General features: G+C 46.3%; 1 protein-coding gene across 1 annotated transcript in view; it reads left to right on the top strand.

The window, feature by feature from the left end:
* GNB5 (G protein subunit beta 5) overlaps positions 1 to 22,988 on the top strand; it is a 55,846-nt gene extending 32,858 nt beyond the window's left edge. The window contains exons 5-11 of the mRNA XM_008016585.3: positions 2,243 to 2,375; positions 8,130 to 8,273; positions 10,407 to 10,498; positions 15,943 to 15,991; positions 18,097 to 18,193; positions 19,518 to 19,684; positions 21,444 to 22,988. Coding sequence (XP_008014776.1) covers positions 2,243 to 2,375; positions 8,130 to 8,273; positions 10,407 to 10,498; positions 15,943 to 15,991; positions 18,097 to 18,193; positions 19,518 to 19,684; positions 21,444 to 21,455 — 694 coding nt within the window. The 3' untranslated portion in view covers positions 21,456 to 22,988. The remainder of the gene's footprint in view (positions 1 to 2,242; positions 2,376 to 8,129; positions 8,274 to 10,406; positions 10,499 to 15,942; positions 15,992 to 18,096; positions 18,194 to 19,517; positions 19,685 to 21,443) is intronic.
* Positions 22,989 to 26,507: the final 3,519 nt, after the last annotated feature.

The following is a 26,507-nucleotide window of genomic DNA, read 5'->3' as shown; positions in this document are numbered from 1 at the left end:
CAATTGATTATATATACAAGTATTTCTCATTTAAGAGCCGTATCCCCAAGAAACTTTCATTTAGGTATTGTATACTTACTACGAGCTCCTGTGTGCAAGGCACTGGGCCAGGTGTCATCATGGATATCGAAGATGAATACGTAACCAAGATCACAACATTAGTTGGGTACTAAAGCAGAGATTCAACACGGGATGCATCACCCCACAAAACCTTCCTGCTTCTCATACCAATGCGAATAACCCTAAGTAATAAGTATCTCAACAGAAATGACTCAGGATGGGGAGGACATATCCCCGCTCAGGGGTCAGGGAGGACCATAGTCCACAGCATGCTTGTCCCTTACCATAGCCTAAGTGCAAATCATTCTCTGCACATTCTTTTTTTTTTTTTAAGACAAAGAGTCTCACTCTGTTGCCCAGGCTGCAGTGCAGTGGTGTGGTCTCAATTCACTACAACCTCCGCCTCCCAGATTCAAGCAATTCTCCTGCCTCAGCCTCCCAAGTAGCTGGGATTACAGGTGTGTGCCACCTCGCCCAGCTAATTTTTCTATTTTTAGTAGAGGCAGAGTTTCTCCATGTTGGCCAGGGTGGTCTTGAACTCCTCACCTCAGGTGATCTGTCTTCCTTGGCCTCCCAAAGTGCTAGGATTACTGGCGTGAGCCACCATGCCCAGCCTCCCCCGCACATTCTATAAACAAGTTTGCCAAAGCTAATTACTGATAAGAAACTACCCGAGAATACACCTGTGTATCTCCCAAGAAGCTGGAAAAGCAGAAGGGACCCTTGGCTTTCCCAGTGCGTCAGAAAAAAGCGACCCCATCTTAAATATTGTTCCATACGAAAAGAAAGCAGAGCACCTTAGGGTAAGGCTGGGGTTAGGTCTTTGGGGGGAAAAGAATAAAGTGAGGCTAGGATATTTTCTTGTTCTAGAAAGTAAAGGAACATTCAAGGACCAATAGGCGTCATATATAAAAACAAAAACAAAACAGGAGCTGGCTTGAAGAGGCCCCAAACTTGGGGTAATTTGAGCATCAAATATAGTAATGATGATAATGGATCATGATACAATTAAGAAGAAAAATTTATGGCTGTACAGGGCTAGTGGGAAGGAGGATTCTTCATTACAGAAAAACACCAACTAATAAATATGGAAGACATTATCAAAATAAATCACCCTTTTGCACCCCTAAAGTAATATTTGATTCAAGCAAGGTTTGATTCATAAAGCTTCTGTATGAAAGTGGTTGAGGAAAGGATATTTTTATGGTCTCAAAATATCACACCACAGATTATCACTGATTATGAACAAATTACCTTTACCCTGGAGATATCTAGTGGTCCACCTTAACTGAGTAATCAAAGTTGCCTTTACCAATCTTGGAAGAGACATTACAAGCCTTCTGACATGAAGGAATAAGAAAGAAGTACACAGTAGCACCTTGATACTCTTATTGCCAGAATGTTCTACAGTACTTGAAACTAACCATTAAGAAACCATCTGACAAATCCACCATATGTGACATTCTATACCCAGCCAATCTTAAGATTTTCTGTCATGAACGACAAACAGTAGGTAGAGTCTGTTCTAGATTAAAAGATCTTAAAAAGACGTAACAACTGAATGCAATATGTGAGCCTTGGTTGGGCCCTGGATCCTGGCGACAATAGGGGAAGATTGAATATGGCTGGCTTATTAAATGATGTTATGGAGGTTTTGTTGATTTTCTCAAATGTGGTAAGGATGTGGTAGATAGGAGACTGTTCTTATTTTTAGGAGATGTAAATTTGCAAATGGAAGTGTTCAGAAGGAAAACGTCGTATCTGCAGTTTGCAGTCAAATGGTTCAGAATTTGCCCCTGCAGATATGACAAAATGTTACATCTGAATCTAAGGGAAGGGATCTGGGTATTCAGTATCCTTTTTTTTTTTTTTTTTTTTCAGTTTTACAGTAGGTTTGAAAATCTTCAAACTGGCCGGGCGCAGTGGCTCACACTTGTAATCCTAGCACTTTGGGAGGCCAAGGGAGGATTGCTTGAGGCCAAGAGTTCAAGACCAACCTGGGCAACATAGCGAGACCCTGTCTCTATTTAAAAAAAAAATCTTCAAAGTAAAAGTTGGAGGAAAGGTTACAATATATGATACTGCTAAAGAGAATATGTTGAAAAGTTTATGTGATTGGGAAAGTAGACACATATTCTGTTACTCTGCAGTAACCTTTGGTACTTCTTTCTTTCCATCCTAGTGGTTTGGATAATAAGTGTTCTGTGTATCCCTTGACGTTTGACAAAAATGAAAACATGGCTGCCAAAAAGAAGTCTGTTGCTATGCACACCAACTACCTGTCGGCCTGCAGCTTCACCAACTCTGACATGCAGGTAAATAAGCGGCCCCCGGTGTCAGGTTGACCTGCCAAGGAGCACTAAAGAGGAGCAGAGAGGAGAGGAAGCTTTTGGCATCTCTCTGAACAGGATGGGTGTGCTCCAGTAGTTTGCTCTAAGGGGAAGCTCCCATTGTTTCTCATCAGTTATTATGATGACTTTTAATAACATGAGAAAGTTGGGGCTAGTGATGGTTGATAGAGTTGAGATAAACTACATGGCATATTGAAAATCCTCCTCTGATTGACTTGGCGAGGGTGGGAGTGGAGCAGGGAACCCCCTGGGGTGGAGGCAGTTACTGTGCCCTGGTCTGCGTGCTAACGTGTGTAAAGCTTCACTGAGCTGTCGGGCTTCAGAGCTGGGCACTACATGCATCTCACTTTACAGTCCTGTTTTAACCAACGCAAAAAGAAAATGCTTCACCATATTAAATCTTTGCTCTACTTTGAATACACTACAGTGAAAACAACACAACCTTTAACAGTTTGACTAAGTTTTATTTAGCAAGTGGTGAAAGCACCGCATCATTTATTTATTCACACTTATTCAGCAAACCTTCTCAGTACCTACTACCCACATTGCCAGATACCACATGGTTCTGGGCCCAAACGCTCAGTCTTGGCCCTCAGGGACCTTCATGAAAACCAGTAATGGTTGGACAGTGGGGGAACTGGGGAGCTCCGAACAGGAGGGGTTGGTCACAGACTTGCTGCTGTCAGTGAAGAGGGACCGCTGCCACTCCAGGCAGCCACAGCGTGTGAGGGAGCACAGTGGGAGGCAGGCAGCCGAGAGGTGGGTGGGGCCAGATCCCAGGGCTCCCTGAGTGCCTGGGCTGGACCCTGTAGGTGGCGGGAGCCCTTGAAGGGTGAGTCAGATTTGGGTTTGTTTGGAAGAGGAGGGTGTCTGAGTTAGATTAAAGCCTTCCGTAGTTTACTCTGGCTTCAGCGATTGATGTCAGGAGGGATGGGGAGGTTAGAAGCAGGGGGGTCAGGTGGCTGGGTAGTTGTTCAATTGCTGACAGAGGGGATGTTGGGACTTGCAATATCGCCATCGTGCACCTGTTATTTACACCTAATATTTGAGCCTAACCAGGAATCTTGCAGACTTGTTCAGCAGGGGGCACTGTGGCCACTGGCTGGCTGCAGTGGCTGAAACCAGATGTCTTTGGGCCTGAGGCAAACCAAAGCAACAGAGGACATTTAGGCTGGAGGAAGGCAGGCTCGGGGGGCTACCGCGACCATCAGGCATCTGAAGCCCCTCTGTGGAGACCCATCAACCTCACTCTGTGTTGCCACAGGGCAGGGTTGGGGATGAAAGGGGACACCTCTAGGTTAAAAGGTGCTTTCTTTTCCAACAAGTAGCTTAGCCAGAGATAGAGGGAAGTCCCAGCTGGCTACCTCGGCCGGGACGTGGCCTGGGAGGCAGAGCAGGTAAAGGGTGGCTCCGGAGACAGACAGTAAGATTAGATCCTGGCTCCGCCATGTTCTAGCTAGTGATCCTAGACAGCATTTGAATTTCTGCATGCTTCATTTTTCTCACCTGCACATGAGGATAGGAAAGTATTAAATCTGTCCTGCGTAAGGGTTTCTGAGACTTAAACGAGATGATTCATGTAAATAGTATAGACCCTGGTAAATATCAGTAAGTGTTAACTGTTGTTATTTATTTGTTTGTTTGTTTTTTGAGACAGGGTCTCACTCTAGTACCCAGGCTGGAGTGCAGTGGCAGAGTCTGGGCTCACCGAAGCCTCCACTACCCAGGCTCAAGTGATTCTCCTGCCTCAGCCTCCCAATAGCTGGTGGGCCTGTAGTGGGTCTGCAAGCACGCGCCACCATGCCTGGCTAATTTTTGTATTTTTTGTAGAGATGGTGTCTCGCTGTGTTGCCCAGGCTGGTCTTGAACTCCAGAGCTCAAGCGATCCAGTCGCCTTGGTCTCCCAAAGTGCTGGGGTTATAGGCATGAGCCATCACACCCAGCCAATTTTATTATTACTAACACAAAGCTTCATGGGTGATTCTGATACACAGCCTAGTTTGGGTACTACTGAACTCATGAACCTCCAGCTTTCTTCAATCCGTGGGATCTAGGATGACAAAAGAGAAACTCAAGTGGCTGGTATGAGACTATGGTATTAAACCTACAAATTCTCTGCATTCCAGAACAAATGAGTGACAATGAGTTAGGGGTTCTATTTAATGAATTTATGTGAATAAATGTTTGGTCTTTAAAATTTAGTTTTACTTATATTATAATGAAGATCACAAACACAAAATTGAAAAGTATTAGAAATCTACTTTTAACTTTTAAAAACTATTCATTTTTTTGATCAAACAGTATGGTATGAAAATTTCCTAAATTAAAGAGCAAGACTGGGTCGTTGCTTAAAAAAAATTGTTTGGACCTGGTGTCTCAAAATAAACTGTAAGTTATTGCAAGTGTTAGGAAAATGGTGAGTTGAAACAACCACTAGTGGGTGTGGGCCAGGAGAGACTGAGGGAATTCAAGCATCTAAAAAAACATTAATACCCAAATTCAGCCTCGGTTCAGGTTTTGTGTGTCCATAAGCTACTTTGCCAGCTTAAGTCATCTTATTGGATGTATGCAGGCCTCCTGAGGGAAGTCGAGGCTGGAGGGGGTCCTGTGGACAGCCAGTGGGTTCAATGCCAAGGTGGGAGCAGATTCCCCTCCTCTTCTTGTAATTTGTTCCTTCCCTGCAGAAAAAGAAAAAAAAAAATGAGATTTTTTTTTTTTTTTCTTGAGACCAAGTCTCACTCTGTTGCCCAGGCTGGAGTGCAGTGGCATGATCTCAGCTCACTGCAACCTCCGCCTCCCAGGTTCAAGCAATTCTCGTGCCTCAGCCTTCCGAGTAGCTGGGACAACAGGCGTGAGCCACCACAACTGGCTAATTTTTGTATTTTTAGTAGAGATGGAGTTTTACCATGTTGGCCAGGCTGGTCTTGAACTCCTGACCTTGGGTGATCCGTCCACCTTGGCCTCCCAAAGTGCCGGGGGAAAAATGAGATTCTTTATGTGCAAGGCCTAACATATAAGAGAGAGGGGAAGAAAAAGGCAAAGGGTGAGGAGGAGAGACCCCATCAGCAGCTGGAAATTGAAGGTGTGGTGTGGTCGGTGGGTGCATTGTGTGCTAGCGGCACATGAGGCCTGATTCCTCTTTTCTTTTTTTTTTTTTTTTTTTTTTGAGACGGAGTCTCGCTGTGTCACCCAGGCTGGAGTGCAGTGGCGCAATCTCGGCTCACTGTAAGCTCTGCTTCCCGGGTTTACACCATTCTCCTGCCTCAGCCTCCGAGTAGTGGGACTACAGGCGCCCGCCACCACGCCCGGCTAGTTTTTTGTATTTTTTTTTTTTAGTAGAGACGGGGTTTCACCATGTTAGCCAGGATGGTCTCGATCTCCTGACCTCGTGATCCACCCGCTTCGGCCTCCCAAAGTGCTGGGATTACAGGCTTGAGCCACCGCGCCCAGCCCTGATTCCTCTTTTCTTTCCTCAGCCATCAGTCATCACCCGCAGAGGGCTATCTTGCGGACACTTACGCTGCAGGAGCCACTTCCTCCGGTCTTATCACCCCAGCCAGGCCCTGCGGAGCAGCCAGAAGGCAGGGAGTAGGGAGGCTTTGCTATCCAGAGCTTCTCCCTTGCAGGTCCCCTCCATTGCTGTCAGTACCCAGCTGGCTCAGGGCTCTGTGATGCTGCCAGCTGGGCCTATGAGGGCCCTGAACTGAGTCCTCACTGCCTTTCTCCCAACCCCAGGAAGGTATGCTCAGCCAGAGCCCAGGCCTCACACACACTGGCAGTGACAAAAAGTAAAACTTCAGCCCCGCCCCCGTATCTTTCCCCCGGCACCCCCGTGTGCCTTTACTCTATGGCTGACCTTTGTACTTGTAAACTATCTAGAGGCTCTTTGGGCCTCCGCCAGAGTTTCCTAAAATATACGTTTGCTCTTCTCATTCTCCTGCCCAGAAGCTTCCAGAATGCCCTGTTGGCTTCAGGCTGAGTCCCCACCTGTGAACGGACTCACCTTTCATTTAGTGCAGACATAGGCCCCCCTGGAGTTTCTGTCTCCCCTTCCCTTCCTTCACCTGGCCAGCTCTCACTCTTCCTTGAAGACCAACTCAGATATCACCACACTGGGTTTGGGACCCTCCTGTGTGCACACCTGGATCCAGTCACTGGATCCCAGTGACTACAGGGCCACAGAGACTCAGAGAAGCGCTAGACTAGGAGTCAGGGCGCCTGGGTTGGGGCATTGCTGCCTAAGTTGCATCCTCTATCAGTTGGGCATAGTGCACAGTGGTATTTGCACTTCCCTTCCCCAGGATGGGACAAGCAGTAGATGAAAGAGTTTGCAGTGTGTATGCAAATGGGAGGCGCGAGTCTTTCTGTGGACAGCCTGAGAATAAGGACAGAGAGCTGGGCCAGCTGACCTTGCCACAGGTCCTGTCTCACCTCTGTCAGGAGGCAATGGTGAGACACCCATGCTGTTGTCTTCGATCCTTGTCCACTGGTGATGTCAACTCCCCAAGCGAACATCAGAAATACTTGCAACCAAGCAAAGCTAAGGTTATCTGACCTCCCGCAGTAAGGGAGAACCTGCACTTGGCAGAATCTTAGTAGGGTCTGAAAATGGAGGAATTAGGGAAGGGTACTTAGAGGATTTCAGGGTCCAGGCTTGGTGATTTGAAGGTGGGTCTTGCAAAGCCGTTCTAGCTTTGGATTGGTGAGCCCAGCAAGGGAACAGTCTTGAAGTGAGTCTGGATGAGCAAGCTGTTAGTCTTGTTAAGTTGTCTAATGGATTCACAGTCTTTTCTCCCAGGAGCAGGTATTTTCTGCAGCAAGCAGTGAAGTTATTTTTACTCGGTCTCAGTCTGGTTTAACATAGTAACAGGAAAGTTGGCCTGGTCCCAGAATTGTTTAACACAGGGATGGGGAATTATGTTGGTTTCATTCTTACTGGCAATCCTATTAAACTGAATTCTGGGAGAACAGAAACTGAGATACAATCTTTCTGCAAACCCTCCTGCATTAGCAGAGTGCCTGGCAGACACTGTCAGCACACAGCAAATGTTTCTTGAACCTGTGTATGCATGAATATCCTCTCACACCCGTCAGTGGTCCTGGGAAGCCTCTGGACAGCACTGTGCTTGGGAAAAGCAACAACAGAGAACGTGTCCAACAAGATGCTGCCTAGACCCCTGCTACTCCCAGTGTGTCCTGTGACCAGCCTCAGCGTTCCCTGGGAGCCTGTGAGAAGTGTAGACTCTCAGGCCCCACCCCAGACTCTGTATTAGCAAGCAGCCCGGTGATGTGCGTGCATCAGTATCCAAGAAGAACTTTAAGTGTCTGGCCCGCACAGCAGTGGGAGGCATCAAAGGTTTCAAACGTGCAGCAGAGACTAACAGAATACTTCCTACAAGCCAGGCATGTGTAGAGCCCTGTAGGTACCACCATGAGGCCGCCAGGATTTCAGCTCTGCAGGGAGGCAGGCACATAAACACACAACTCAAGGACTGTGAGAGTGTAGGAAATGTACTTTTTCCTTCTTTGGATAGGAGAGAGATTTGTGCATGAACCCAGATACAGCAGGTGTGTCTGCATGTGTGTGTGTGTGTGTGTGTGTGTGCGCGCGCGCGTACAGAGTCTGCTTTTTCCTGCGGAACGTTAAGCCTCTGGTTGACTGCACCTGGCAGAAGCAATAACCACAGCCACCCACTTCCTGTCCTTTTCTGCGGGCAGATCCTGACAGCGAGCGGCGATGGCACGTGTGCCCTGTGGGACGTGGAGAGCGGGCAGCTACTGCAGAGCTTCCACGGACATGGGGCTGACGTCCTCTGCTTGGACCTGGCCCCCTCAGAAACTGGAAACACCTTCGTGTCTGGGGTAAAGACCCAACGGAAACTTCCTAGGGCTCCTGTGTCCACTAAGGAGGCTTATGGTGGCAGTTCTTGTCCATTCATGGGATTAGCCTAGGCACTTCCTAGAAGGGACTGCAGGAATTGTCCTCAACTCCCCACTAAACCCCCAGCTCCTGCAGTGACCGCACTGGCTCCAGGCCCCTCTTGGGGGCTTGGTGGGCAGCTACAGGGCTGAACTGTGAGGGTCTCCTTCTGTTCTGCCACTGATGTTAGCAGTCTACAGAGTAATCTGGAATGTTCTCCTGTATGAGTGCTGCCACATTTAAGGTGTATATCTGCCACATTTTAAAATGTCATTCCTCAAATAAATAGCAGAGACTTAGCATCTGAGAGCATCAGAGACGCGCACAAGGGCATGGCAGGTCAGATGGCTACTGAGCTGAAGCAACGCTGTGATGCCGCCAGGGCCTTGGGGCCTGTGGGGCACTCTCCCACCCCACCCCTGCCAGCCACCATCCTCTCTCCCATCACAGGGTGCAAGAAACAGAGGCTTTGAAAGCTCAGAGTTGGCAGACAGGGCCACAGAGACTCAGAGAAGCCCTAGACTAGCAGTCAGGGCGCCTGGGTAGGGGCTTTGCTGCCTGACTGGAAGTTGCGTCCTCTATCAGTTGGGCATAGTGCACAGTGGTGTTTGCACTTCCCCTCCCCAGGATGGGGCAAGCAGTAGATGAAGGAGTTGCAGTGTGTATGCAAATGGGAGGGGCGAGTCTTTCTGTGGACAGCCTGAGAATAAGGACAGAGAGCTGGGCCAGCTGACCTTCCCACGGGTCCTGTCTCACCTCCATCAGGAGGCAGTGATGAGACAGGACAGTGACGCACACACTGTCAGGTGACTTCTGCAGCTGGGACACCTAAGGGACCTTTGCTCCAGGCTGCCCACACATCGATCCTGGGAGCCAGGCCAGGGAGGTATGAGCTGTAGTCAGCAGGGACCCTGATTTTCTTCCTGGGTATTCGGCCATGTATAGATGTTTCACCCCTGTGCCTTGGTATCCCTGTGTTTATCTCTCCTCGACTCTACTGTGTTTTTTAAAAATTACTGCTATTACTGGAGATCATATTGTCTCTTCCAGAGCACTAAACGGCATCCAATTTCGTGTCCTCTAAAGATGTGAAGGCCTTTCTGGTTTCTTTGCCCACATTTTCAGTAAAGATACTCGGGCCATGGGCCTTCCTCAGATGTGTGATGGTGCTTCATTACACACCTCCCTCTGCTCCAAGTTGAAACCAATAACTTGGACCCCAATTTTAAGCTGTTACTTTTTGACTGTTTACGCTGTTTGATCATGTAAGCTATTTGACTATTGAGAGTCCACATTCTGCTTCTTGAGCTTGATACCATGACCACTCTGCAGGAACTTATCAAACTGCTCCCAGAGCCTTGATAGGATAATGGGAAAACCCTCACAGCTGTGACCCTCTGGGTCATGTTAGCAACCTGAAGAGAGCATTGACTTTACAGGTGTTGAGGTAGACATCCAGGGAGGTGACTTGCTTAAGCCACCCGGTGCCTCAATGGCAGCACCCTGATGGGCCTCTGGTTTGTAGATTCCCAGCCCGGTATGCTGCTGAGGGTGCCGATGGCCCGGGGCGTCTGGCTCTCCAGCTTTGCTGAGGGCTGCTCCATACACCAAAACAAAGCTGGGACTCTCAGCTGCTCCATTTGGGCACTGCCAACCCATTAATGTCACAGCTAGAGAGGGCCCACCACGCACCACTGCCTGCCTGCCTTGCCCTCTGGGCTTAGGGAGGCAAGTATAAAGAGAAGAGAGAAAAGAGGGAAAACGAAGGGAAGGGAGATGCCCGGGGGAGGGTAGAAGGGTTTGCCTCCATTCAGAAATGCTCAAAAGAAGAAAACAAGCTAAAAGAGGAAGCTGAGTGCCTTCCCTCCTGCCTCCCATCCCAAGACCTAGTTCTAGGCTGCTAAGGGCTTTCTAACTGAGGAAACTGCCCTCAGGTAAAGCTAGTCTCAGAAAAGTGTGTTGTCAACCATTTGCTAATGGGAAATAAATGGTCTCTGTTATATAACTGGGACCCATGCCTTGTCTATAGACATTCCTTGAAGTGGCCATAACTCTGGGTAATTTTGCATTTGTAGGGATGTGACAAGAAAGCCATGGTGTGGGACATGCGCTCCGGTCAGTGCGTGCAGGCCTTTGAAACACATGAATCTGACATCAACAGTGTCCGGTCAGTGAGTAGAATGTTCATGCCACCTCTCTGTTCTGCCAGTGTTGCCTGGCTTGGGTAATCCTTAGCCAAGGAACCGCCTCCAGATCAGTTTACTTGGCTGAGAGAGGCCTCCCCAGGAAGAAAGGCTGATTGTGGTGGAACTGAACAGTGCTTCAGAACTCATGGAGAATTTTAATTTAATTGCATTAGGAGCAATTAATATCTTCCCTGGGTTGAATCAGCATTTTTCATCCATTCATTCAATAACTTTACTGAGTATTTATATGCTAGGTACTATTCTAGGAACTGGGAATAGACTAGTGAACAAGATAGACAAGGTCTCTACTCTCTTACAGGAGACAAACTAGACCAAACACGAATATACAATTTCAGATACTGATAACTACTATGATAAAAGTAAAATAGGGAGATGGGATGGGTCATTTCTTAGAGGTCAAAGACAGCCTTACTGAGAAGGTGACATTTACATTGAGGCCAGGATGATGAAAGAGCCAGGCACGCAAAGAGCTGGGGGAAAAGCACAGAGATGAGAGGTTAAGGGACCTAAAAAAAGGCCAGGTGGTCACTGGAGAGTTTTGAGTTGGGAGGGGTAGGGGTGGCTAACCTGATCATAAAAGAGCACTCTGTTGGGAAGCCGAGGCGGGCAGATTGCTTGAGCCCAGGAGTTTGAGACCAGCCTAGGCAACATGGTGCAACCCTGTCTCTACTAAAAAAAAAAAAATACAAAAATTTAGCTGGGCATGGTGATGTGTGGAGGAGGCTGAGGTGGGAGGATCGATTGAACCCAGGAGATTGAGGCTACAGTGAGCCGAGATGGTGCCACTGCACTCCAGCCCAGGCAACAGAGTGAGACCGTGTCTCAAAAAGAAAAAACCCAAACAAACCAAACAGATCACTGGCTATATGGAGAAGACATTGTAGGGAACAAGAATGGAAATATGATGACCAGTTAGAGGTGGTTGTGTGAGTTCAACAAAGAAACGATGGTGACTGGAACTAAGGAAGACATGGTGGAGACAGAAATGTCAAGAATTATGAAATGTCTGAGATTTTATCTACCTACATGTTAACAAGTTGGGCTGCCATAGCTCATGGATGCTGGTAGAAGACACGAGACTCCTGGGTCAGAGATGAAAGACAGTTTATTACTCATAGTAATGGCAATAGCCAGGATATCAGCTTGTTTGTGCTGGTACTTGAGCCCCAGTTCCACAGGGAGACATGAAAAGGGCCAGATGACACTGGCAGATGCAAGGGATGCACTCTAGAAGAACCCTGAGCTTAGGGAACCCACGTCCTTTATCGAGGGCAGTAAGCAGCAGTCCATGTGCTAAGACAGGGAAGACTGGAAGGATAGGGGGAGGAGGTGGGTTTTGCACATGGATTTGGGAGCTCTGTTTGGGGCTAGTTAGGTTTGAGATGCCTATTAAACATTCAAGATGTCAAGTAAGTAGCAGGATCCATGAATTAGATCCTAAGAGAGAGGTCAGGACTTGCCATGTATGGAAGATGGTACTGCTGAGACAGTTTATAAAGTATTTTCATTATACTCAGAATTCCCAAGAATCTTCATTATACTTAGTGGGAAAACACGAGAATTGTTTTTCTTAAAAACAAGAACAAAAAACAATACGTACGTACTTTAGTACTCCTTGCCCTCAAATGTGGGATAAGGAAAAAAGCAAAAGGACTCTCACTTATTGTAAATATGCAGTAATTACCTAGAAAATCAAAAGAAATCAATCTGAAAATCACTACAGATAGTAAATGAAGTGAGTAAAATGCAAGATAGAAGATAAAGTCACAAAAATAAGCCCCTATGTATTAATAAAATATAGTCATTCCTTGGTATCTGTGGGAGATTGGTTCCAGGACCTCCCTCAGATACCAAAATCCTACATAAAACTATGTGGTATTTTCTCAGGGTACGCTGAAGTTATAAAAATAAATAAATAATAAAATTAAAGTGGTATAGTATTTGCATATAGCCTGTGCACATCCTCCCATGTACTTTAAATCATCTCTCAATTACTTATAATATCTAATAAATGTATATGCAATGTAAATAGTTGTTAGACTGTATTGTCTGGAGAATAATGACAAGAAAAAAGGTTCAGTACAGATGTAACAATCCTTTTCTTTTTTAGAATATTTTTAATCTGCAGTTGATTTTATCCATAAGTGTAGAACCCATGGCTATGGAGGGCCAATGTACAGCTTTAAAATGCACACACTCAGCTGGGCGCTGTGGCTTATGCCTGTAATCTCAGCATTTTGGGAGGCCAAGGTGGGCAGATCACTTGAGGTCAGGAGTTGGAGACTAGCCTGGCCAACATGGTAAAACCCCGTCTCTACTAAAACTACAAAAATTAGCCAAACATGGTGGCACATGGCTGTAATACCAGCTACTTGGGAGGCTAAGGCACGAGAATCGCTTGAACTCAGGAGGCAGAAGTTGCAGTGAGCCGAGATCACGCCACTGCACTCCAGCCTGGTCGATAGAGTGAGACTCTTTCTCCAAAATAATAATAATAAAAAAATAAAATGCACACTGTCTCACCTGAGCTGTTTCATCTCCCCTGAACCCTCTGCCTCTAACCTCCTTTGACCATCAGTTTTCAACTTAAGCTTCCCTCTGTCCAGGAAGCCCCCCTGGTTTCCAGGGCCAACTTAGGTACCCTCCTGTGTGAGGGGGACCACACTGCATGGCCAATTTACTCATCGATCTCCTCCTGCACTGAGGAAGTCAGAGAGAGAGAGAGAGAGAAAATCTTACTTTTTAAAGTATTTAAAGTAGGCCGGGCGCGGTGGCTCAAGCCTGTAATCCCAGCACTTTGGGAGGCCGAGACGGGCGGATCACGAGGTCAGGAGATCGAGACCATCCTGGCTAACACGGTGAAACCCCGTCTCTACTAAAAATACAAAAAACTAGCCGGGCGAGGTGGCGGGCGCCTGTAGTCCCAGCTACTCCGGAGGCTGAGGCAGGAGAATGGCGTAAACCCGGGAGGCGGAGCTTGCAGTGAGCTGAGATCCGGCCACTGCAGTCCAGCCCGGGATACAGAGCAAGACTCCGTCTCAAAAAAAAAAAAAAAAAAAAAAAAGTATTTAAAGTAACCAAACTTTTAAAACTATGAATTCTTAATGGGAGAAATAAAAGAATATGATAAATGGAGACATAAACCCAATTATTGATAGAGAACACTATAACTTAAAAATTTAAATGGCCATTTTTCTATATAGAGTGAATGCAGTTTCAATTAAGTTATTTTATGGAACGGTGTAAATTGATGCTGAGACTCATCTTACGGATGCTACAGGGACTGATTCAGTGGGCCATGTTCAGGGTACCTTTTGATTTTCTTCCAGGGCAAACACTGGCTACCATGTCTACCCAAGGCTGAGGTTATACTGAGCATTGTCATTGTTCTCTTAGCATGCCCTTTGTAGTACACTGGATTAGTTAGGACATGGGCTTGTATGAGAGAAGCCCAAATAACAGTGACTTAAACCAGATGGAAGTTTGTTCTCACCTTAAAATCTGAGCTGCTATGACAGCTCATTCTGTTTTCGCAACCCACTCCCTAGGATGGTGCTCCCTCTCCTGCCCCCACTGGCCTACCACCATGCCTTCTTTCCAGCTGGCTGGTAGAGGAGAGTTGCGCTTATCGCTTCTGTCTGCATCCCATGAGCCAGAACATGATCATATGGCCACATCTGGCTACAGGAAGACTAGAAACATAGTTTTCATTCTGCCCTATGCCCAGGAGAAACAAAACAAACCAGTGTTTTTCAGTAGGGTTCACTATTAGCATTTTGGGAAGGACATTTCATTGTAAGGGAATGTTCCATGTAAGACATTTACCAAACCTGTGGCCCAGCCACTGAATTCCAGTAGCACCCCCTGGATTTGGTGCCATTCAAAAAAATCCTGCTTTTATTTAACCATAGCTATAGGAGAGAGAGGAGGGGACACTAGGGGCACAAAAAGTCTCTTCCAGATAATCTACGTATTACCTGGAAGATAATACACTTGGTCCCTGAACTTCCCACCAGCAGAAGGAAATCATGGCCCATGTGGCCCCAAATGGTATTCAATCTAGAAATCATTTTGATATTGGAATATGGATGTGTCAGATACTCCATGAATTCATAATGCTTTCAAAAACATAATGTGCCCACACCGTGATAAACTGACTGGGGCAGAGCTGAAAATGGTTAACATTTCTCATCCAGCTTTTCTGTTCTCTATCCCCGTCTTTCAGGCCAGTGTAAGTTAGTCACACAAAGTCAGGCTTCCCTCTCCTTTGCCAAATGTTTTGACTCTCCCCTCCTGCGGGTAGGAGGAATAACTTTAGCTGTTTTAAAGGGCTGCTCCTCCTCTGGCTTTTATGGAGCTATAGGGTAGGTCACTGGTACAAGAAAGGAGAAACAGGCCAGGTGTGGTGGCTCACGCCTGTAATCCCAGCACTTTGGGAGGCCTAGGAGGGTGGATCACTTGAGGTCAGGAGTTCGAGACCAGCCTGACCAACATGGTGAAACCCCGTCTCTACTAAAAATACAAACATTAGCCGGGCATAGAGGCATGTGCCTGTAATCCCAGCTACTTGGGAGGCTGCGACATGAGAATCGCTTGAACCTGGGAGGTGGAAGTTTGTAGTGAGCCGAGTTCAGGCCATTGTACTCCAGCCTGGGTGAGAGAGTGAGACTCAGTCTCAAAAAAACAAACAAAAAAAGAAACAATGGAAGGTGTGGGGAACACAGCTGGGTGAGGCAGAGCAGAGGGGTTTAAAGACATTTGCTCTCATTCTGCCTCTGGATTATAATTTAGGACCCATATTTCTCACTAATCATTGAGAAGAGAATGACTATAGCAGTAATAATCATCATGTATGGAATGTGTTTTAATTGGCACCATGCCAGATTCTTTGCATGGACTGTCTTATGTAAACCTCACAGCAGAAAATATGCATTATTACTCTCACTTTTCAGATGAGGAAACTGAGGCTGGGCAAGAGGAAGTCATTTGCCAAAAGTATCGCAGGTAGTAAATGGTCAGTGCAGACATCCAATGTGGCTTTGTGCATCTGATTCCGTGTCTGTGCTCATAACCCCTTTCTTATCCCTGAGCTCTGGGCCAAGTCTTAGGAATTAGATATGTGATTGAGGGAAACTATATTTACAGGGGGTCTGCTCTGTGTTCTGTGCCTGATATCAACACACATTATCTCACTCTACAAGGCCAGCGTCATTGTCCCCCACTAACAGGGAAGAAAACTAGAAGTCAGTGGGCCTGACGTATGAGCTTCCTCTTCCGTCTTCTGCTGCAAATATTCCTTAAGTCCCTAGAAGTAGAGATTCTGATTCCAAGGGCCTAGCATGGTTCTTGATGGGCATCCAGGGTCGGGAATCACCACCGTAGATAAAGTACTTTCTCTCTGCAGGTACTACCCCAGTGGAGATGCCTTTGCTTCAGGGTCAGATGATGCTACGGTATGTTTCTAAGTAATTGAGAGCTTTTCCTATTCAATAGAGGGATCTGCGAACTTATTTTTAGAAAATAACTATTTTTCTGTTTACAAAAGTAATGAGTATTCAATGAAGGAAATTTAGGGGAATATTAAATTACCTTGATCTCCTTTCCCAAGAAAAATCATAGCTGGATGAATTCCTTTCTGACTTTTTTTCTTTTTGACAAACAAAATACTTTATAATTTGGCATTTTCACTTAACAGAATGTGAACATTTTCCCAGGCCGATAAATATTTCTCTCCATTGTATTTTCTTAATGATTGAGTAGTATTCCATGTTATGAACATGACATTCATCTTCAATTTTTGGACATTGGCTCTTATCAAGGTTTTTTTTTTTTTTTTTTTTTTTCTGTTAAAAACACTGCTATTAGTGTTTTTGTACCTTGCTTTTCATTTCCTTAGCATCCTCAGACATAACTTGCTGAGCCATAAATAGACCCAGTTTTAAGGCTTTTGATACTGATTGCCAAATTATTTTCAAGAGAAAAAATATTTTCTTGTTGCCCTCAAAATATCAAATACCTTATGAAATAATGGTTTTCATTCTAATTTTCTGCTAAAGAAATTACAAAAGAATAGATTGAGAGTTTTGAAATAATGAAAATTTAAAGCTTCTGTATGTCAAAGATATATAACAATATAAGGGAATACATTGTGGAAAACTTCTTGCCACATACAGTACAGGCCAAGTTGAAATCCTATAGATATGAATAGGGTTACATAAGCAATAAAACGAACACTCCAATTAAAGAAGAGGGTAAAATGCAGGTCATTTACAAAGCAGTAAATCCAAAATGGCAAGTAAACACCTGAAAATGTTTTCAGAGTCACCCATAATCAAAGAAATGTATGTTTTAATTTTTCAGCGATCGGATGCCCATTTTGCCACTTGGATTAGCAAAGAGATGCTCAGAGGTTGGGTTGGTGGGGAGCCTGGAACAAGCCTGGGGTCAGGATAGTTGGCACCACCCTCCTAGAGGGCAGATAAGAATCAAGAGCTTAATGATTGGCCAGGCATGGTGGCTCATGCCTGTAATCCCAGCACTGTGGGAGGCCAAGGTGGGTGGATCACCTGAGGTCAGGAGTTCAAGACTAGCCTGGCCAATGTGGTGAAACCCCGTCTCTACTAAATGAGACTAAAAATACAAAAATTAGCCAGGCGAGGTGGCGGGTGCCTGTAATCCCCACTACTCTGGAGGCTGAGGCAGGAGAATCATTTGAACCCAGGGAGGCAGAGGTTGCAGTGAGCCAAGATTGCACCATTGCACTCCAGCCTGGGTGACAAGTGAAATTCCATTTCAAAATAAAATAAAATATAAAATAAAACATCTCTACTTCTGATCTGGTCATGCTATTTCCTGATAACTCTTCTAAGGGTTCTATTTCTTACCTAGTCTAAGGAAAATACCAGAAACACATGTAAAGATTTTTATATAAGAATAGTCTTCATAATATTATTTATAAAAGAGAAAAATTAAACACAACCGAAACAACAGGATTTGGCTAAATAGATTCTGATATATTCAGTAACCACGTACATAACGTTTTTTGAAGTTTTCGTTTAATGATAAGAGAAAGTATGTATAACCTGATGTTAATAGAAGCAATAATGAAACATCCAGCCCATTCAGATACACACATAAAATAGAAATGAGACTGAAGGAAACAGCTCAAAATTAGTAAATACCTCTAGGATTTAGGGTGACCCTCATTTCCTTCTGTATACATTTCTGAATATTTCAAAATTTTCTACAATGAACATGTCTCCTTAATCAGAAAAAAAAAAGTGGGGCCTCATTTTGTTTTTATACCTGAAGAAATTTGCTATATTTGTCATTTTCTTTACTGACTCATAGAGATTAATAGGAATCGGGACTCTTTACTGACTAATAGAAATTAATAGGAGTCGGGACTAAAAGATGAAATAACAGTAGGGAAAACTAAGAGGTTTTTCCTTCATCCTTTAAACTGCACAAGTCACTAGCACCTACCTGTAATTCTGTGGTCATCACATCACCAAACTAAAGCCAGAAGTAAGTGCTGCTTTATTTATTTGCTCTCCAGTGTCGCCTGTATGACCTGCGGGCAGACAGGGAGGTCGCCATCTATTCCAAAGAGAGTATCATATTTGGAGCATCCAGCGTGGACTTCTCCCTCAGTGGTAAGATTTTATTTCAGAAACTTTTTCCGGGATTGTAAGACAGGACCGGAATGAAACTAGCGTTCCACCATCACTCAGTTCCTTTTCATTAACCGAGCTTCCTGTGGACCAGTATGCAAAATCATCCACATTTGCACCAGTTTTCCTCCTCTGAGCTTCTGACCTCCCACTTTGCCCTGCTCCAGGCAACTTCCCCTAGCCCCATTCACTCCAGGGGGAATTGAAGGCTGTGTACTCACCTAATGCTGTCCTTCAAGGCAATGAAGTGTCAGAAATTCACTTCTGCAATGCTCTCAGGCATTTTCTCCCCAGTCTTTGCTTCTCTTCATGCCCCAAAGGGAACTTTTCTCTAAGGTGGAGGTTAAGCAAGAGTCCCTTCTTGACCAGGCACTGTGACTCACGCCTGTAATCCCAACACGTTGGGAGGCCAAGGCAGGCGATCAAGGTCAGGAGTTCGAAACCAGCCTGGCCAACACAGTGCAACCTTGTCTCTACTAAAAATACAAAACTTGATTGGGCATGGTGGTGCATGCCTGTAATCCCAGCTACTCGGGAGGCTGAGGCAGGAGAATCGCTTGAACCTGGGAAATGGAGCTTGCAGTGAGCTGAGATCGTGCTACTGCACTCCACCCTAGGCAACAGAGCAAGACTCCGACTCAAAGGGAAAAAATAAAATGAGTCCCTTCTCAGTGCCCTGAAGCTCGTGGCTCCTTTGTGGGAAGTTGCTAATGAAAAAGCATAGCTCCAAAAAGATCATGTCAAAGAAAGAAAGCAAAATAGAAAGTTAAAGCAGAGGTAACAGGCTGGCTACCTGGACCACTCAATTTCCCCAGACACATCCCTGGACTAACTGCACATGAAGTTCCTGCTACTGCCTGGAACATCTTTTCCCTGCCTTCTCTGCATGACAGACTCCTATTCAACCCTCAAGAGCCAACTCAAATGTCACTTTAACTGTCTCTCTTTAAACAAGTTTTACAAGTTGTTAACTAGCAAATGACTAGAAATAATTTATTTGTGTCTGCAGTGTCCCCCTTGATCCCCCTTCCTCTCTGGTCCCATAGCACTTTACATGTGTAAAGCCACTTGCATTATGGCTGTTACCATGGGATGCTACAGTGATCTGTTCCTCTCGGCCCCACATCCTCCACCAGGGGCCGTGACTGTGCTTTCTCCCCTTTAAATCCTCAAGGCAAAGCACAGTGCCTAGGACTCAGTGGGCCTGAATCACTGCTTACTGAATGAGTGAGTGAGTGACAGTCATGTAATGAGAAACAGGGAGCAAGGAACTGGCTTAACAGCTATCATCTCACCCTGCTTCAAGGTCGCCTGCTGTTTGCTGGATACAATGATTACACTATCAACGTCTGGGATGTTCTCAAAGGGTCCCGGGTCTCCATCCTGTTTGGACATGAAAACCGCGTTAGCACTCTACGAGTTTCCCCTGATGGGACTGCTTTCTGCTCAGGATCATGGGATCATACCCTCAGAGTAAGAGAGAGGGTTTTCTCTTTTCCTGGGTGTGAGAGGAGAGAGGAGGGGTGACGGGCCTTCTGAAGCAGAGGGAAGGCTTTCAGAGTAAGCTCGGGTGGGCCTGGTCAGCCTTGCCGAGCTCTCGTTTCCGCTCTGGCCACAGCCACAGAAGGAACTAGTTGCCTGGAGAGGTAGTGAGTGCCCCATCAATGCAGGTATTCTCGCACAGATTCGACAACTGCGTATCCACCTGTAGGTGAGGGAATAGTTAGACTTGATCATCCAGAAAGTTCCTTTTGACCCTAAAAGTCTGATTCTTGTGATTCTAGCCTTTGGCAAACCACAGATAACCAGTCTCTTCTCCTATAGTATAGGATTCTTATTACAATTATTAACCGTGTGATGACGAGGGTCACAGATCCAAGAGGCTGTGAAGCCCCTGAAATTATTACTTTTATCTTTCTTTCTTTTTTTTTTTTTTTTTTTTTAGTTTTCCTATAGCTTAATTTTGAAAGTGAAGCCCCTGAAATTATATATGCCAAATTTGGGGTGTATGCATTTTGGTCCTCATGGCTTTCATTAAATTCTCAAAGATAGCTCCATAACCTTGTTGAGTGTTGGCTCCCCCAAAATACTACCAAAATAGCCTGTTTAAGCCGGGCGTGGTGGCTCACACCTGTAATTGTAGCACTTTGGGAGGCCAAGTCAGGCAGATCACTTGAGATCAGGAGTTCCAGACCAGCCTGGGCAACATGGTGAAACCCCATCTCTACTAAAAATACAAAAATCAGCCAGGCATGGTGGCGTGCACCTGTAGTCCCAGCTACTCAGGAGGCTGAGGCAGGAGAATTGCTTGAACCCAGGAGGCAGAGGTTGCAGTGAGCCGAGATCATCCCACTGCACTCCAGCCTGGGCAACAGAGCAAGACTCTGTCTCAAAAAAAAAAAGATGCCCATTCATAGAGCAAAGCTAAATTGATTGCTTACCTCAGTGTGGAACATCAAGAATTGGTAGAGGTGTAGTGGCATCTCAGAAGAGGAGGACAAAGGCATGCATGAGGTTTTTTTGGTCTGGTTTAAGGCAGGTCTTTGTTGTGGGCCACTTAATTAGGATTGCACAACTTTGTGGCATAATAGTTTTAGGATTGCTGGACATGGGTGGGGGAGGGTTTCGAACAAACCCTTTAAAAGTAAGTACTCATTTGATGCTCTATATTGTCCTGAGACGTGGGTGTATTTTCTAAAGAGGGTAAGTTGAGTAGTCTAGTGTTAGGATAGAAAAAAGGATTTTTGCAAAATTCCTGAAGCGAATAAAAAAGTTATCTGTGAGTTCATCTTCCTGGGTAAGAGTGTCCTAAATGAGTAAAGTCCTGTTAATGTATATGGTGAGCTGTATGAGTTCAAATGGTTTTGGTTGTCAATCTGTTGAGTAAAGTCCTGTTAATGTATACAGTGAGCTGTATGGGTTCAAATGGTTTTGGTTGTCAATCTGTAAGAGTAACCAGACCCTAGTAAGGAGGCTGCAGATGCCCCACAAACAATTAACTAAGGGAGGAGGGGATTGGGTCCAAAGAAGCACCTTTGCGTTGCTAGGAGTACAGTGTTATCCTTCTAAGGCACAGGAGCACCCTATTTTGGATGGGGGGTGTGTGTGTGTGTACACACGCACATGTATGCCCATGCATGTGTGTGAATAGACTAATTTTATCTCTTTAAGCTCAAGTTTTATAAGTTGTTAACTACAAAGGTCTAAAATCTATCTGTTTGTGTCTTCACAGGTCTGGGCCTAATCATCTCACAGTGCACTCATGTATACCTGAGAATTTGAAATCTTCACATGTAAATAGATATTACTTCTAGAGGAGCTTAGGGTTTACTGCGGTTTAGCTTAGGGGAGCAACCATGGCTCACAGGTCACTAAACGTCTCCAATATGACTATTAAAACTGTCACCTCTGGAAATACACTAGTGTGGGCCTTCAGCACTGCGAGAGGTACCTTCAAGTACAGTATTTTTCTTTTCGAACACTTTAAAATGTATCTGTTTTTAAGGTTATTCTGAATTATAGTAGCCTCAACTCATTCTGTCACCAGTAGAATTCAGCAGTTAATATAGTCCGTATTATTTCTTTGAGTCAATTCATTTTCAGAGCACTTTAAAGTCTGATATTTCTTGTGCACTGTGATGCCTGGAACCTTCCTCTGGAAGTGCTGGTTTTATGGACTGAGGACTGGTAACTGGTCTGGATAGAAGCAAATTCCAATTCCAAATGTAATCAGACAAAAATCACTTTTTGTAGAATGTTTTTTTTATTGTAAAAGTGTCTTCTTCAGCTTCCTGTTCTATTGTCTTTTTTCAGATACAACATTTTTGTCTATGGTGAACTGCTGTAAATGATGCAGAGAAATGCCTCTAAAGGACAGGTGGTTTGACTGCTGAATGATGATGATGTCACTGTGTCACTTGGACAGGGCATTTTCTCTGAATTGAAGGGAAAGCCAGTGCTGTTTGTAAACAAATGCTTCTGAGAGCAAGCAAAACTCTGTGTGGGAACACAGGATAGTAAACGTATTTAAAAACCTATTAGTAGAATTAGTGGAAACACTTAGGTTAAAGTGGATCTTGTCCATATAAATTATATTCATATGTATTGCATTGCAATTATAATTACATATGCAAATTGATTGATAGTCATGAATAATAATGTCTGCTTCTCTTATATAGAAAGAAAATATTAAAAGAAGATCTTCTCTTTATTTGAGACTCAGAATTCCTTCTGGAAGAAGGAAGTACTTTTTGTTATAGGATCCCTTCTTTTCCTTTTTTGGTTTTTTTGTAAGATGTAGATGCTTAGTCTTTGCTTTAGAAAACTTCTCATTTAAAAAGATGGCACGCATTATTATCTAGGGGAATAAAAGGTCACCTCAGACAACAGATGTCATTCCTGGTGAGGCCTGCCCTGTGGCCTCGTGGGTGGCCTGGGGTCTGCCGGCAGGTGCTGGCTGCGCCTGAAAGCTGCGTGCACCCTGTCCCTTGGACTGTCGGGTCTCCTCTCCTCGTCCTGCTCCAGCCCAGCCCTTCTTCTGGTAGTAGCTCTGGCTTTGCAAGCCCAGCTCCAGGCCCTGCTCCTCAGAGAGACTGTTCCAGAGCTCAAGCTGGGCACAGCCATAGGACAGGCCTGGAGCAGATGCTCCAGGGGTGGGCCAGGCCCACCCTCACAACTGCTTGTTCAGGTATCGTGATGGGCCACTCGGTCCAAAATCAGCCCGGCCAGCTTTTCCATCATCTCACTTCAAATAAACATAATAATTTGATCATTTGCAGAGCAGTTACTGGTGGTTTTACTGCACACCGGGGTCTGGAGTAGAGAGAGAAAAATAAAAGGCCTCTGCCTGCCTCCAATGAGCCCAGAGAGAGTGCTTTTAAATCCCAGTAGATTCCAGTCTGGGCAGGGGCTCAGGAAATGGGCCCAGTGTCTGGCCAGCTCCTGCCAGCTGCTGAAGGGGTCAGGGACACCATGGGATTCCTGAGCTCTGCTCCAGAATGTCCCATAGTGGCCTCTGGTGCAGCCGGCCTCCTTGTGGTGGCATGCCCAGCCATCTGTCCCACAGCCTGTTTTTTTTTTTTTTTTTCTTGGCTCTGCAGTGTGCCTTCCGGCTCCCAGAAGTGAAGGAAGGCACAGGAAAGGAAGGAAATGTGGCCCAGGGGAAGCACATTCCAGGTTCTATGTTTGGAGGGGTGGAGAGCATCTTCAGGATATGTGCAAAGTAGACTGTGACTTTCCAATCCAAAAAGCCACTTTACAGGCCCAGGGAAAGTATTCCAGAGAATGCATCCACTCCCCACATGGGCAGGAAGCCCCCTCCGCTGTGAGCATGCGCTCTCACGGTGGGCGCTGCCGGGAGTTGGACTATGTGACAGCATGTGGAGACTCAGGGGTAAGCTCCATGGAATACATTGTGTTTTGCAGATCGAAAATAACGCTGAGTGCATTTTATGATCAGCTTTTCCTTTTTCCAGAGGACTTGGGGATAAACCTACCAAACCAATGGAGGTGAAGGGGCCAAACAGATGGGCCCCCAGAGGTGTAGAGCCTTAGGCAACCCCCTCCCGGGCCAGAAAAAATGAAAGGTCAGGCAGAAAGGTGTGGGTGATGGGTATTTATGGGAAGTATCTGTGACATGAAGCCAAGTCCAGTGCTTTAGAATGCGCGGTCAGCCTCTCACCGGCAGAGCCCTGGCAGCCGTCCCTGTTCTCCCAGGCGAGCCAGAGGCGGGCATCCCATTGCCACTGCCTTCTTCCTGCCCTTCTGCCTCCTTCGCACCCCTCTCTAGATTATAAGCGGTTTAAAACAGCACAAGGTTATAAGGGCCTTTGTGTCCCGGGTTCTTGTAGCTGCCAGGCCAGCTGACTGAAAGGTGGCACCCCTGATACTGGGACTCCTCTGTGAGTTAGAGGGACGCCATGGTGACAAAGGAGGTCTGACCTTGGTTCACACCCAGCCCTGACATGTTCACAGAATATGTAGTAATATCTGAGTTTCTCTCAGCCTCAGTTTCCCCATCTGTAACATGGGATGGCACTAAAATATGTGACATGCATACCTCATTCTTTAGCACATCTTCAGGAAGGTTTCCCAGCTTCCTCCCTGTTTCCTCCTTATTCCCCTTCCTGTTTGCCCCCCTCCCTTCTCCTTCCACCTATCTTCCCTCTTTCTCTTCCCTTTCCCTCCTCCCTCCCTCCCATCTCCTCCCCCCTCCCTCCCACCTCCTCCTCCTCCCCTCCCATCTCCTCCTCCTTCCCTCCCATCTCCTCCTCCTTCCCTCCCATCTCCTCCTCCCTCCTTCCCATCTCCTCCTCCCTCCTTCCCATCTCCTCCTCTCTCCTTCCCATCTCCTCCTCCCTTCCTCCCATCTCCTCCTCCCTCCCATCTCCTCCTCCCTCCTTCCCATCTCCTTCCTCCTTCCCATCTCCTCCTCCCTCCCTCCCATCTCCTCCTCCCTCCCTCCCATCTCCTCCTCCTTCCCTCCCATCTCCTCCTCCCTCCTTCCCATCTCCTTCTCCCTCCCATCTCCTCCTTCCTCTTTGCCATCTCCTCCCTCACTTCCATCTCCTCCTCCCTCACTTCCATCTCCTCCTCCCTCCTTGCCATCTCCTCCCTTCCATCTCTTCCTCCTCCCTCCCATCTCCTCCTCCTCCTTCCCATCTCCTCCTCCTCCTTCCCATCTCCTCCTCCCTCCCATCTCCTCGTCCCTCCCATCTCTCCTCCTTTCCTCCCATCTCTTCCTCCCATCTCTCCTCCTTCCCTCCCATCACCTCCTCCTCCCTCCCTCGCATCGCCTCCTCCCTCCCATCTCCTCCTCCCTCCCTCCCATCTCCTCCTCCCTCCCTCCCATCTCCTCCTCCCTCCCTCCCATCTCCTCCTCCCTCCCTCCCATCTCTTCCTCCCTCCCTCCCATCTCCTCCCTCCCATCTCTCCTCCCTCCCATCTCCTCCTCCTCCCTTCCATCTCCTCCTCCCAAGTCCTCCTCCTTCCTTCCCATCTCTTCCTTCCTCCCTCCCATCACCTCCTCCCTCCCTCCCAATGCCTCCTCCATCCTCCTTTCTCCTTCCCAACTCCTCCTCTTTCCTCTCCTCTGCCCCCTCCCCCTCTCCTTCTCATTCATCCAGACTCCTTTTTCTAACCCTTCTCAATCTTCCTCCTTTCCTCATCTCCTCTTCCTCTCTCTTCCTGTTCCGCCTCTCTCCTGGTCTCCTTCCTTCCCCTTCTGCCCTTTCTCCCTCCCTCCTCCTCCCTCCCCATTCCCCTTCCCCCAGCTCTTTCTTTTCTCCCCATCTCCTCCCCCTCCATAGGCAGCCCCCACTCATATAGCACATTAGTAATTCTCATCAATTAGAGCTTCGTCTGGGTCAGTGGTTCTCAAACTTTTTGATCTTAGGATCCCTCTACACTGTTTTTTGTTTTGTTTTGTTTTAAGACGGAGTTTTGCTCTTGTTGCCCAGGCTGGAGTGCAGTGGCGCGATCTTGGGCTCACCTCAACCTCTGCCTCCCAGGTTCAAGTGATTCTTCTGCCTCAGCCTCCTGAGTAACTGGAATTACAGGTATGTGCCACCATGCCCAGCTAATTTTGTATTTTTAGTAGAGATGTGGTTTCTCCCTGTTGGTCAGGTCAGGCTGATCTCAAACTCCCAACCTCAGATGATCCACCTGCCTTGGCCTCCCAAAGTGCTGGGATTACAGGTGTGAGCCACCACGCCCAGCCTACACCCTTAAAAGTTATTGAGGACCTCAAATAACTTTGTGGATTGTATCTATCTACATTTATTATATTAGAAATTAAGACTGAGAAAAGTTAGGCCAGGCGCGGTGGCTCAAGCCTGTAATCCCAGCACTTTGGGAGGCCGAGACGGGCGGATCACGAGGTCAGGAGATCGAGACCATCCTGGCTAATACGGTGAAACTCCATCTCTACTAAAAAAAATACAAAAAATTAGCTGGGCGAGGTGGCGGGTGGCTGTAGTCCCAGCTACTCGGGAGGCTGAGGCAGGAGAATGGCGTAACCCGGGAGGCGGAGCTTGCAGTGAGCTGAGATCCGGCCACTACACTCCAGCCTGGGTGACAGAGCGAGACTCCGTCTCAAAAAAAGAAAAAAAAAAAAAAGACTGAGAAAAGTTATAAAACACAAGATTACAGATGCATATGTTCCATTAGCCATCAAGGTGATCTTTCACCTATGCCAGTAGTCTCTGGAAAACTCCTGAGAGAATGAAAATTAAAAAGTCACCAACACACACTCACAAAGAAAGTGTCAGTATTATTATGAAAATAGTTTTGACCTTGA

Source organism: Chlorocebus sabaeus, chromosome 26 (genome assembly GCF_047675955.1).
Source record: "Chlorocebus sabaeus isolate Y175 chromosome 26, mChlSab1.0.hap1, whole genome shotgun sequence".
Classification (NCBI taxonomy): Eukaryota; Metazoa; Chordata; class Mammalia; order Primates; family Cercopithecidae; genus Chlorocebus; species Chlorocebus sabaeus.
Note: the sequence above shows the minus strand (reverse complement) of the source record. Positions and strands in the feature narration are given on the sequence as shown.